Source organism: Pithys albifrons, chromosome 12 (genome assembly GCF_047495875.1).
Source record: "Pithys albifrons albifrons isolate INPA30051 chromosome 12, PitAlb_v1, whole genome shotgun sequence".
NCBI lineage: Eukaryota > Metazoa > Chordata > Aves > Passeriformes > Thamnophilidae > Pithys > Pithys albifrons.
Genome location: NC_092469.1, coordinates 12,554,941 through 12,568,676, shown reverse-complemented (window position 1 = coordinate 12,568,676; position 13,736 = coordinate 12,554,941). Strand labels below are relative to the sequence as shown.

The 13,736-nt window shown below is 37.8% G+C and overlaps 1 protein-coding gene across 2 annotated transcripts in view; it reads right to left on the bottom strand.

Moving 5' to 3' along the window:
* Nucleotides 1–13,736, bottom strand: part of NFATC3 (nuclear factor of activated T cells 3) — a 64,400-nt gene that overhangs the window by 28,268 nt on the left and 22,396 nt on the right. For both annotated transcript variants that reach the window (XM_071567249.1, XM_071567250.1), the window contains exon 3: nt 9,571–9,733. In XM_071567249.1, coding sequence (XP_071423350.1) covers nt 9,571–9,733 — 163 coding nt within the window. The remainder of the gene's footprint in view (nt 1–9,570; nt 9,734–13,736) is intronic.

The following is a 13,736-nucleotide window of genomic DNA, read 5'->3' as shown; positions in this document are numbered from 1 at the left end:
GTGAGACAAAGTTTCAGGAGAAAATGATCCAACAGCTTGTGAAGAGGATGCCCTGCACATTCCATGTAGTTTCTATTACATAATCACTCTCAGGTCACAGTGAAACCAACACACTTGCAAAGCACCATAGAATTAAAGACAGCCCATGTCACACCATTCCTTACAACAGAGGACAACGCTGGATTACTCTGTTAATGCACCTGGAAGTTCCACCTCTTTAACTGAGGTGCATTCAGCTGAAGGGTATCAGTGTTCTGAAATCCGTCCCATGGCTAATCCTGCCTTGGATGCCTCTCCCTGTGCAAAACCTGTATAGAGTAAGCCCACTACATTGGTCTCAGCTGGAGATTTAATTATCATAGGATCTGAACTACCTTCTGTCTCTCAGGAATGGTGTCATCTCTCCCCAAAACAAAGATGGTGTTTGGAGCCTGAATTGACATTACTGATGCAATACCTGTCTTGTGAATGATGAAGGATACTTAATTACCCCAAATCAACTTTAAATTAGGAAAAATGATGTATTTTGGAATTTAAAATTAATTCCTTTTAAATACAATTTTGTTCTCATTCAAAAAGATGTTGATTTTTCTTAGTTTCATTGACAACAGGGTTATTACCTTGTTTGTTTTATGCACAATTCTGCATGTTGAACAACCCAAACATTTAAGTCAGTTAAAAAAAAAAAGCTAATTGGTTTTCAATGAAAACACCTACATAACTTACTTGAAAGAACATACTCTACATTTTGTTCAAATACATAATGAAGATGTGCTATCTGAACCTTTATTTCACCTTAGTAAAGAACACACAATGCACACAGATAAGAACACAGTGTCTTTGTACAGACCATAGGTATTTAACTAAACAACATTTTACAACCTACTGGCAAGTGCTGCAGAATCACCACCATGAAGATGTGTTACAGTAAGTCACTACAATATCAGCATGCCCAGGACTCAGTCATGGGTCACTTACAGACAGAGAGTAACCTGAACTGCTGCTTGAGCGCTCAGCAGACTTTCAGGTACACCTTCCAGCACTTACTCCATTAATGTGCAGTCCTAGAGGTGCTCACTACGAACAAAAGATACTAATTTTACTTTAAAAAAAGATACACCCCTTGCCCAGGAGCAGCAAACAGGGTGCTGTAGACAACTAGTAAGTTACTGCACAGTGTCACTACTGACCTCTAGAAACCCTCCTCTGTAACAGAATCCTGATACACCACCCACTGCTTCTGCTGAGGAAACTCAGCCAAGTTGTTTTTGTGTTTCTATATCGTTTCCATAGCAAAGGTCAGTGCCTGCGTAAGTTAAACTAAAGCTGGAAGGCTAAAGACTGAAGGTCACCACAGGATAAGCCAGAAGGGCTCTGCGCCAAAGCACTTCCAGCCGCATTACTACACTGCCCACAGGAAGCTCCTGCGTGGCTGCACTGAGCTTACAGCTCTTACCAAGGAACTACAAAGACAGCCAGTTCATGAGAGAATTTTTGGATCATCCCAAAGTTGCATTTTATATCAAAAACATTTCTGTGTTCTTAATGCACACCTGGAAAATCCTTTAAGTATGTGTAACACTAGATAGTGCATACATTGATTCAAGCACTGAAGACAGCAGTATTTAAACTTGGAATTTTAGGGCAGACATGAGAACCTTTTCCTTGCTGAGGGATGCAAAGAGATCACATTAATTACGAGGCATCAATCTGGGAAAAATAAATTAGCCTTTTTCCAGATTACATACAGATTATAGTGGGGCCATATCTGGCTCACATGTCATTGGTTCCACGCTCTGATCCAAAGGAAACCTTGCAACACTTGAAAAACCTACGAGAAGACTTTTTTGGGCTCCAATACTTAAAAATTTTCCCTCCTCATGCCACCTTTTTTTTTAAATTAAGAAGATTCTGTCCATGTTTTCCATTTACTGTTTCAGGTCAAGTACCACCAACCTCTGTTCAAGTGTAAAAGTTATTTATCCACAAGATGTTATTTCTTAAGACCTGAGTAAAATATCCCACAGAAAATACACATTTCACAGTAATCAGGTAATTATCAGACAGCACTTGTATATTTGGAAATAGTCTCTTTTTCTGACCCAAAGCATCCTCAGTTTATTTACAAAAAGCCAAACACTTAATAGTGTCACTGAATCCAGAATTCATGTCAGCATTTGATATGCCTACACTTTCAGTCTTAGAGTTTTAGGAAAAATGTGGAACTTGGGATGGAGGGGTGGTGGTAGGGGAAAAATAATTTCCTTAGCTAGGTTTGATGCTCAACAATCAAGCAATACTGTGATACCAATAACATTCAGATGGTGTCAAAACCTATTTGATTGTATTTTAAAGCAATTTTCCTGCAACTTTCCAGCATTTATTAAAAAATTGCCATGCTTAATCAAACTTTCACTGGGACTTAATACTCAAGTTTCATCTTTTATGTGCCTTTTCTTGCTTGCTAATTGAAGATTCGATCAACACTTTAGTGCTCCTTTGCCTTTGCCCAATTAATTCAGTGCTTATGGCATTACTGGATTGCTAAAGTAGGCTGATTAGAAAGAAAGCTTTTACATACAAATAGGCCTCCCTAAAAATAGGGCACAGTCTTGAAATACAAGACATGTCAGGGGCAAAGTTTGGGATAATCAAGTCTTTGGTTCACTGAAGTTACAAATCTATCTTCACCAAATGCACCAGGATCTATATAAAAATCCTCAGTTTAGACATGAGGAATGGGGAAGGAACACTGAGCTGTGTAAAGAACTACAAGCACTTACTAAACATTTACTTCAGATGGAGATTTCACTTTGATGTGAAAAGCATGTTGTAACTAATTATTTCCTCCTCGATAGTCTCACAGCAGCTGGGTGCATTTCAGAGACTTCTGTGTTCCTCAGAACAACCCTCAAAGTAACAAGGTAAGGAGGGCAAAAGAGAAGAACAGGGGCCCGTTCTAGAGGGTGAAAAGAAAGATAAAGCTGTTCTCTTGAATTAGGTGCTTTTTCCTTTTGCTTAAAAGACTGAGCAAAGAGAAGGCATAATTCACCATGAAACCTAAATAATCCTGATGGAAAAGAAACTTCACTGTTTGAATTTCAGTCCACTTTGAAAGTCAAACACTATTTTATTTCTTTTTACAATTTCAAGGAAAAAAGCAAACCCTGCTTTCTAAATGTTTTGCCTCCTGAGACAAGGGAGATGTGACCCACAAGCCTGGAGTGTTCTGGACAGTGATACCAGACAGGCCGCAGAGCTTTGAAGAACCAAACCTTTTTCCACAGACATTTCTCCACAGGAATTTCACTTTTGCGTGGCGTGCAGTGACTTCCCTAAAGAACTGTGAAGATTGTTGTGTTTAAAAGCTGAAGGGCTGCCTGCCAAGCTGACAGCACATCCATCAACAATGACTCGGGAATAAAAGCAAGGGATGACAAAGATCCAAGGGCATGAAGACGAACATAGTTTGAAACAAAAGACACAATGACTAACACCAGTGGTATCATTTATCATGAATTTATCAACAAATGCGTTTTGAAAAACTTGATGCAAACCCTACACACAGAACAAAGAAACCAGAGTTCAGGGCAGCTATTGAAAGTCAGACTGACTACAGTCACCTCTGTAGCCTTGCAGGGGGCAATGAGTGCAGACCATAATCTTGAATGGACTGTCTCAGAGAGACTGCAGAAAGTCATGGAAGAAAACACCATTCAGATCTAATAGGCAATATCTCAAACACTGGCTCAGAAAAGTCTTAAGAGCCCATGGGAATTTATTTTTTTCATTCTGATTCTGCAAAGGTTATAATGTTACAAAAAGTTAAGTGTCTGATTTTAATGTCAAATGTGTTAAGTCAAAACATCTACTTCCCCTTCCCGAAACACATGATTACTTGATGTACCTTTCCATCAACTGAGAAGGAAAAGCAAGCACATCAAAAAATGTATCTTAGTCTTTTGCTAAATAAACTTATCAAGTAGACTGACTTGAAGACTTTAAAATAGTACAGACCTTCATGACTGTGCAAAAAATAGTGAGAGATAAAAGGAACAGACTTTAATAAACTCTTAGGTAGGGGCACAAGTCCAACTACAAACATTTTAAAGGTCATCACAAAAACAAACAGGTCCTGCAAAGGACTAAAGCAAACACATAATTGCAAATATCAGTGCATTATTGGTCATGGTACCACCATGTGCTTACACAATGCACAGAGCATTCTTCAAGGTATAAAAAACTTGAATTTCTATTTCTGAAATCTCGCCCTTTTATACACTCACTGCTTGCAGACAGGATTGAAAGTGTTTTAAATACTGACTTCAGGTATTTTTAAAGAGTATTTTAGCTCAGTCCCTTTCTATGATATACAAAAAGGGATATAATTTAATAGCTAAAATAGTGTTAGATTAATTGTTCAACTTCACACAGTGCAGAATTGCCAGTCACATGTAACCAGCCATCACACTGTCCCTCTGCACTTTGCTCTACTACACTCTTGAAAAAACCCAAAAACAAACCAAAAAAACCTATTCAACCAATCAACCAAAAAAGAGTGATATTCCTGAAATACCAACTTCAGATTAATTATTCTAAGAACAATTTTTGGACAAGCATTTCTGGAATAGAAATAGATTATTCCCACAAAACCTGTAGAAGAAAACCTCATAAATTGATTTTACTTTAGAAAAAAAAGAAATTTAGTAAACGTATGATACAAAAAGGTGTCTGTCATCCAGTGTCCCATTTTTACTGTTTTTCGTACCAATTACTGCACTTTCCAGACTGAGTATTTAAACATAGAGTAGACACATCAATATGGCTTTTGCCATCTATTTTGGGGACTCTGAAAGCAGAAGATGCCTAAATAGACATCAAATTGTTCTTGAATAATTTGTATTTTTAGAATCTCATCCAAAGGTCAGTGTTTTTCCCAATACAGCCCATTACATAGTTCACACAGGACTGAGACTTATCTTCTGCCTTGGAGATTTATTGGCAGGTTACTTCACCAAACAATAGCAGGCAATTACAGCTGGGATAGAGTCTGCCTCCTGATTATGCACAAAATAGGAAAAATTCAAGACAAGAATACAAATTAAAACGGCAGCAAGAATGGGAAGGGTCAGAAAACACTGAGAAGTGTACTGTTTGTTCTCTATTTAAGGGAGAATTTTGATATTACACCCGATTCTTTAGTAGTTACATGCACTGGACACACAGAACACCTGGGAAAAGGTGACAGTCATAGAATTAATTACATGCCAGAAAACATACAGTCATTTTAGACAGCCCTTTTGATAATTTATTGTTATCAGATGATCTCTGACATTGCTCAGTTGGATCCTCTTTTGTTGCTTATAGTTTCTTCCACCAGAACTCAGGCAGAGTTTGACAGGCTTTTTGAGAGCACATTCCTGTTTCAGAATTTTCAAAGTCATTCAAAATTTAATTTACTTTATCTCAGTTAGTTTACTTTTTCTTCCACTGTGGCTCTTCAGTCATGACTTCAAGCTTTGCAATCACTTTAAACAGAGCTGACATTGAGTCGGGTCTCCATTAAACCTCACACAAGGGCTGACTGTTTCCTTGTCAGTGACTAGCAGTGCACAGCCATCTAAACAAAGGAGCTTTTATTTAGTATTTCTTTAATTTTTGATCTTCCACCTTTCCTCAGCTGTAACACTGCTGGGTCGTCCATATGGATTACACAATGCTTCCCCCCTCCTCTGTTACTGTGAATCAACTACAGAAATCATCTTGCTTATGCAGAGGAACTGATGAATGATTCTGACCCTTCATAGCAGAGCACAAAGACACTTCTGGTACAGGCAAATTCTTAATAGCTAACACTGCTCCAATTTCATTTTGCACACATGGGGTGTAAGTGGATTCTATACAGTGTCTGTTGCAGACACATCATGGAATTCAGAACAAATTATCCCTACCACAGTTCACACCCATAACTGATTCCCACAGAGTTGAATGGCCACAGGACAGACACTCCTTGCACACAAAATGGTGCTAACAAGTAGCTGTGAGCTCACAGCCCCTGAGTACATCACATTGTGTGGTCAGCAAGATGACTTATCATGTAGATCACCTTCTTTCCCTGGCAACAGGACAAAACACTTCTTTTTGTGAACAGCACAACTTATAGAATTTACTACCAAAATATAACATTAAATTCAAAATACTTTAGCTCAAAAAACTGCAGAAATTCACATGAGTAGCAGGAACAATATATAAAACAGGCTTGCCTGTTTTCAGAAGAAAAATTCATTTCAGTTCAGAAAGCTAAGATAAAAAAGTAAAAAACCCCAAACTATCCCTGAGAGATCTTTATCATGTGCCACCTGCTCTAAAAGGCTTTTCTGTTTTTAATCATAGGCATTTTCCAAAAGAAGTCTCATGAAGAACCATAACCAGTTTAGGTATAAGTAAAAGCTCATTCTAGCAAATTTAAGTGTAAACATTATTTTATGTACAATTTGACCTGTGGGAAAGGTGGGAAATTCAAGCAATGATGATTGTTCATTTAGAGCCAGATGAAATGTGACAGCTACTTCTTTAGATGGGTGAAGTTCCTACTCTAACCTATGAATTAGAATGGTAAATGTAGATAGTGCTCAGAGCCTTTCTATGTCTCTTGGCAATGGAATACAAAATTTCCACATAATTTGGATGAAAAAAGTTCAACATGCCACCCTTCTCCTTGCAAATCATTCTGCTAAATTATTTATTCCTTCCCTGTGAAAACTGACAGCATTATCATGTGGAGTCTCTACCAAGGTAGATGACATGATGATATTAATTAGCTGGAACACACTCCCAAGAAAGAAGAGACTAAAATGAAAGGTATCTGCTACTTAGAACATTTTGCATTAGAAAACAAGAACATCATTACAGAATTTGCTTTCTTAAAGTTAAGAGATACACAAAGCAAAGCAAGATGCTCCACTTATTTCATTTCCTCCCATTTGGAAATAAGCTGATTAAATGTACTCACAACAGATGATGCCAAATTTGTCAGAAGCTTAGTGTCCTAGCAACAGGTATGGTACAGTATTAGTAATAGATTAATGACATGCACTAATAGATTAATGGCTTGAAGCTACGTACTATCTTAAAAATCTGTATTTTAAATAATACATCAACTGCACATGCAGAACAACAGAGGTTTCACAGTTGGGAAATTAAACAGACTAGCTTTCCATAAAAACTGGTTTTTTTTCAAAAGCAAAATGAATTGTCTAAGAAGCAAAAGCACATAGGCCTTCAGGTACCCAAAGATGTGGCAGTTGGACTTGACAACCACTGTAGGTCTGTTCCAATTGAAATATTCTATTCTATTTACCCATATCCTTTCTCACCTCTGACACTGGTTAACACACAGTTATTTTACACAGGAAAATGCTGAGTCCTTTATTGAAATGATCACACTCATGAAAGCGACTAGTTTAAAGCTAAGAAGGAAAGTCAGAAATAAGTTGTAATGCACTGGTAATGAATTGGGTTTGTGTACTAAGCATCCAGAAGTACTGGAAAATATTTCAGTTTGTATTTAAGTAAAGTAATATTTGTCTGCTTACAGATATTTTGTATTTACCTTTACCAAACTTGACCCTTTGCATACTGTTTTTCCCAGCAGTGAGTAAACAGGTAATACAAATCAATGCTTTGTTTCATAACAACTTCCTCTCTCCTATCAAACACAACAATAATTCCCAATCCAGCTGGAAGAGACCAAATTGCAAAGTATAATATTGATTTGCATTTGCTCTCATTTTAATTTAGAGAGGCGTAGCACAATGCCTGTCTTTAGGCACATGACTGTCAGATACTTACACTCTATAGTCATTTTTGAGATGGCATTCCTGTGTAGCAGCTATTTCACTACTCCAATGCAAATAAATAGCATTTAAAATCATTGGTGTGAGTCACAGACTACAGTTCTGTAGTATGAGTAGGAGAAAGGACAGGGACTGGTTATGCCAATCTTATTAGCACTTTGCATCTGGCGTCCAACAGTGATGAGTCACTGGAAGACATTAAATATACCAAATACATTTTTAATGTATAGACTGCTACAGCAGAAGATTTAGGACTGAAGCCTGACTGTAATTTTACTGCAAAAGGAAATATCCTTGACTTGGAGGAAAAGACAAATCCTGCTGTAATCAGATTTTTCCCCCTCTTTGTTTTATAAAGATTTTGTAACTGTTGTCTGATTCGCCTAATAAACAAATAGATAAATTCTGTCTTACCCTGGCTTGGCACTAAGAGAATGACTCTTAAGCAATATTGAGGTGAATAAGCAGAGATGTTGCTTTCACCCAAGGATGTGGCAAACAAAACCAAGGCATCTTAAGCAGTCCCACAATTCCTCAGCACCATCTTCCCCATGTTCAGTGGATCAGGATGGGTTTCCTTCCAAGCTGCATGAGCCAGTTGACACCATGGATATTAAAGGAAAAATCAGGAACTATCCCTAACCAATCCAGAAGTCTCCCCAGCATAGAGCAAGATGTTTGTGCACAGACCTGAATGCTCAGAGAGAAGCACATCCCAGCTTATTCCCACACATCTTTCTCTTCAAGGAGAATATGATGTCAAAGCTTTCTCTTGAAAGCCAAGGCTAATTTACCAGGATCTTACATCTAATTCTGAGCTCAGCAATAACAAGACAGTGCTTGCAAACTATTTAAATAATAGACTGTAGATGCCATTAGCATTTGGAATATATGGCATGAGCTATAAAAACCCAGCTAAAGCAACTGTTAATGGCAAGCTCCAGTTATGGAAACAGTCTGTGCATCACTGTGCTCTGTGAGGAGATAAGGACTGCTGCCTGCACTACTGCACTTCCTTGAAGCTGATCAAAACTGTTCTAAAAGACAATAAATCTTGAATGATTCTGTTAAGACAACAGAAACCATGTCAAAAAAAGAAAGGCAAGGAAGTTTTACTTGCCCCTGCGGATAGGCAGTCCCAATCTAATGAAACGAGGTGATGCCTTACTTTTCAAGGAGATAACCAACAATACAATGTGAGTAAGAACCTTTGGTTCATGCTGAAGAAATACCAAGGTCAAGTTTAATTTACTACAAACATTTAAATGAAAGTAAAAGGAATTTATTGGTACCACTTCACAAAAATAACCTAGTAAAAACAGGAGGTATTTATAGTATTCAGAAGCTGTTTCAACACCAAAAGAAAGATTTGATTCAAATAAAGCTTTACTACATTTCAGTATAGCTCCAACTAGTCTACTACTGTGACTTCTCTTACCTGTCCCCATACACACCTCTTCCTCCTTAAAGTTCACATTAAATACTACTACACTATTGCACTGTGAACCCATTCACAGGCATAAAAATGCACACAGTATAAAATCATACTGACATCCAAAACTAACTTGTGTACTGAACTAGTTTCATTTAAGGGAGAAAAATCTTGCCCAGGAAAGACTGTAATCTTCACACAAGGGAACAATTCACAGCATTGTAAATACCAGTAAGTGTAGTTAAAAAATTACCTTTTATTCTAGAAAGTCAGACTTCCTACCTTCACTACAGGGTGTCCTCCAGTAGATGCTTTCACTGCTCCTCTGCTTCCTTCTGTTTCATAGTGAGCTCTGTGATGAGTTTTAGGCTGAACTTCTATTTTCAGTTCACACTGCCCGTAATGATTTGGTAGAGGCCAGTCAAGAGGTGGCAATGAAGATGTGCTGCAATCAAGAGGAGCACACGATGACTACAAGAACGGTGCCATCCGGCCACAGCACACACAAAACCTTCACTGTAACACACAGTCCTAACAAATGATAACCAAAGAATAGCTACTAGTCTAAAACTGTTATGTGGAAATTCCAACATTTTGCTAGTACATTAAAATCTTCAATTAACCCTCATTTATTTTGGCATTGTTAGAATGGAATTTCTTCTTTCCAACACCTGATTAAAAGGAAGGTACTGTATGACCCTCAGCCCCACATTACCAGTGTTGCTCTATAATGCCTTTATATTAAATTTGTCCTCAAGCAAATCAGTAAGCAAGTTCAAACATGGTTTAGAGAGAACACTATAAATTCAGTCTGCCAGTCATTAAGTTTAAACTCTCTGCATTATTACCTTTCAACTTGTTTTGGCTTTTCTACATTTGGCAAGGACTGCACTTTGTTATCTATCACTAAAATGAACACTGTATGATCATTCAAAGCTGGTTGTTCTAAGCATAAAGACTCACTGCAACATGCAACACAGACACCTAAAGTACATGTTCAGCTCATCCATGTCCCTTAGACACAGTAGCAAAGTCACTCCACCGAAGAACAAATTACAGTAATAGAAGTAACATGGAAGAACCTCAAACCAAAGTTTTCATATCTACACTTTTACCTGTGCAGATTTATAGACTTAAGATTCTAATAAGATGAATAGTCAGATTCAAGTCAGCAATTACCTGGTGAAGTAAGTTAAATTATGAACATTTAAAAGTGAGCATTTATAGCATTGTTTATAAAACAAGAACATTTACAATAAAAATAAGCTTCTATTAACACAGTTTTGTACTACCTTACTCTGACCAACAGGGAAAGCAAATTAGGTTTTAAAGCAATGGACAAATACTGGTTTGTACTGTCATCTGGGAAAGCTCAATTCCATTTCTTTCCACTTTACAGGAAGTCAGGTAAAACCCCATCACCAATCCATGCAAATTTCCACAAACATGAATAGCCACAGGTCCATAAAAGATAAATGATACCTTACGGAGAATTTAGCTAAGACATATAAAAGTATATCCACAGCTGAGAAAGAAGATACTTGTTTGGACTGGACAAAACAAAAAAATAAATCTCTGTCTTTAGCAAGTATCTGGAGGGACTTGGGCTCAGCCTGCAGCACCACACACCTACCTTTTACCACAGAAAGCTTGTCACTAAGAATGGAAAAGAGGGAGAAGAACCAGCACCGCTTGCTGGCCTCCTCCTGCAGAACAACCCCCATGCTTGTTGAGCTGCTTTTTCATGGATACCTGCACTGTCCACTTCAGGAGAGTTGGTGTTATAACAATGTTTGCTCCTGAAGCACCTTTTTGAGAGTAATGGGAAGAAGAATATGAGTATTTCCCTTTCTTTTTACTGAAAGGCAGAAATGCAAGAAATACATAATCTCCACAAGCATCCAGTGTACAGCAAAAAGGCTTCTTCCTCCCCATAAGGAGATCTGGTGATTGGTCCTCCCACAGCAATTGTATTTACTGGGTAGGAGAGGACTGGTGATGTCAGCAATAAAAGACGAAACTGTCAGCAATGCAGTATAAGCCCAATCCTTCCAGATACTTACCCTGGCCAAGATGTACTGCCTAAATGCTACTACTGGCTACCAACTAGACCTTTGTGTTCACTTTTATAGCTACTGAAGGAGAAAGACTTGAGTCTTCAGTCTGAAAACGGAAGAAAACATCAGGAAGAAGATACTAAGAAGTGTACAAAAAGCAATGTAGTATGTTATTTTTATATAGTATTTCTAGAAACCTTTCTATCCCCCATATAGCCAAATATTCTATGTCAAAATGGTTGGTATACACTGTGAGCAGATGTGGTACCTGAAAGAACTCTGTTTATGCCACACAGGCTATCTACCAATTACTGGGAGCTTTTACTGAAAGTTGAATGATAAACTCAGTCAAGAATAAAGTATCTGTTGCTTGTGAACACTTTCCATACAGTCTCTTGGGGAGAGTTACTCCTCCTGCAATTACCTAATAAAAGTATGGCACAACCTGTATCAGACTAACGTTATCTCCTGAAAAAATATTTAGCATACTAGAACAAACATGGAGACAGGAAAATAACCAAGTCTCAAGATTTTGTCATTCTTTGAAAACAAATAGAAAATAACAGCATGGGAGAGCAAGCAAGCACACTATGCATGTGCAGATGCCTAAAACATCAAAAAATTACAGAACTTTCAAAACACACATCTCCCAATAAATGACACAGCCTTCGAGGCTGTACTGCATCAAACAGATGTTTTCTACATGCAGCTGGCTAGAGAGTTACAGTTGCTTCCCTTTTGAGTTTGATGTTGAATATACAAACTCTTGTTTCTTTCTGAATATTTTTCTTGCTGTCTCTGTCACCCCCAACTTCTCAGCAGCAGCAGATTCTTAAAAGTTTTAGAGTACTCCATCAAGCACCTTTCTGCCCTGTAGGGATATCAGTTTTATATCAGTTTACACTCTTACAAATTTTTGAGACAAATACCAGAGAGATACACATTGAACTGAAACAGTGATGTAACTTTAGTGCATTTTGAAAGGTAAATTTTTTAATCCTATTAATTTACTGGAGTCCTAGTTGTCTGTACACCTTCAAACAGAACTATGGGGAGGGAGAGTGGGAACTTCCTAGGCAGCACTATCACCTTCTGAAAGTGGTATGAACCAACAAGCTTGGAAACAAAATACATTTTAAAAACCCAACAGAATACAGTCTACAAACCCTTGGTGGTTTTTCTTATTCTACGAACTCCATATCAAATGAGCCAAACCATGTTAGCCTTTGGCAGGCAAGGTGCCACACGTCTACATGTGTTCTGAACAACTTTGGATATGAAGCAATGCTGGTTTTGTACCAGGTGCTGAATATGGGAAAGTCTGAAGCTGTAGCTTTACTGCGTTTAACGATCTGTTCACAAGAAAATATTACCCAGTCTACACTGTTAGCTGAGGATGAGCAGCAAAACCTATTTAACTCATCACAGTTATCAGTTGCAAACTGTGCATTGGACTTCAGTGATCTCTGAGAACACAGAGCTTGCCTAAGTGGTGCATTACTCTTAAAATACCTGGACCATGTTTAAGAATAAACAGCTCAGCTGCTTCAGAAATAAAAAAGCATTTAGTGTTACAATGAGATTCCTGTGTCCCCTCAGCTGACACAGCATGGCAGTGTTCGTGTTATTGATAAACCCATCCAAGTTCACATTCAGAACCCAGATTAGCTGCTCACCATGAGGTTTTTTCCAAATTATTTTAGAAGAAAAGATTAAAAAAACTAAGAACCGGTGTTTTTTAAACCCTTCACTTTTCAGTCTTGATGAGGAGGAACACATTTGTAGATATTCCCACATTTCATTACTAAGTTCTACCTGGTTCAGTTTCAAATTACTGTTACAACAACTTGCGAGTCTTTTACAGAACTTTCTCTAAATTTTTTACCTGTAAGTGAGTAAAACCCTTATTAACAATGCAGTAATCTACTAGTAAAGCACCAAATCACATGTCAGGAAATAATGAGTGACAGTCATTCTAATACTTTCATTAAATCAAATCTTAGCATGCTGTTGAAACAGCACCAATCTGTAAACCTACAAATGTTCTTCTGGTAATACCAAGGGAGTTCTATAATCTGATTAATGCAAGACTCCAAAAGCTCATACTCTTATCACATCAAGACTAAAGGCTCCAGAGAACAGCAGCTGTTAAAGGGAACCAAGTAGTAAAGAAGGAACCCTTCAATTGCCTTCTCAGCAGAAGCAACAGCACTTAAAGTTATCACTTCAGTGACAATTTCATCAATATTAATTTAACAGATACCTTCTTCCTCTGCAACCACTATCTCCAAAACAGAACCGATTCATCACAAATTGATGAGGAAACAACTGATGTTCAGTATAAGAACAGCCAGGTGTGTCCATAAGGACTTCAGCATTCAGGGCTGTAGA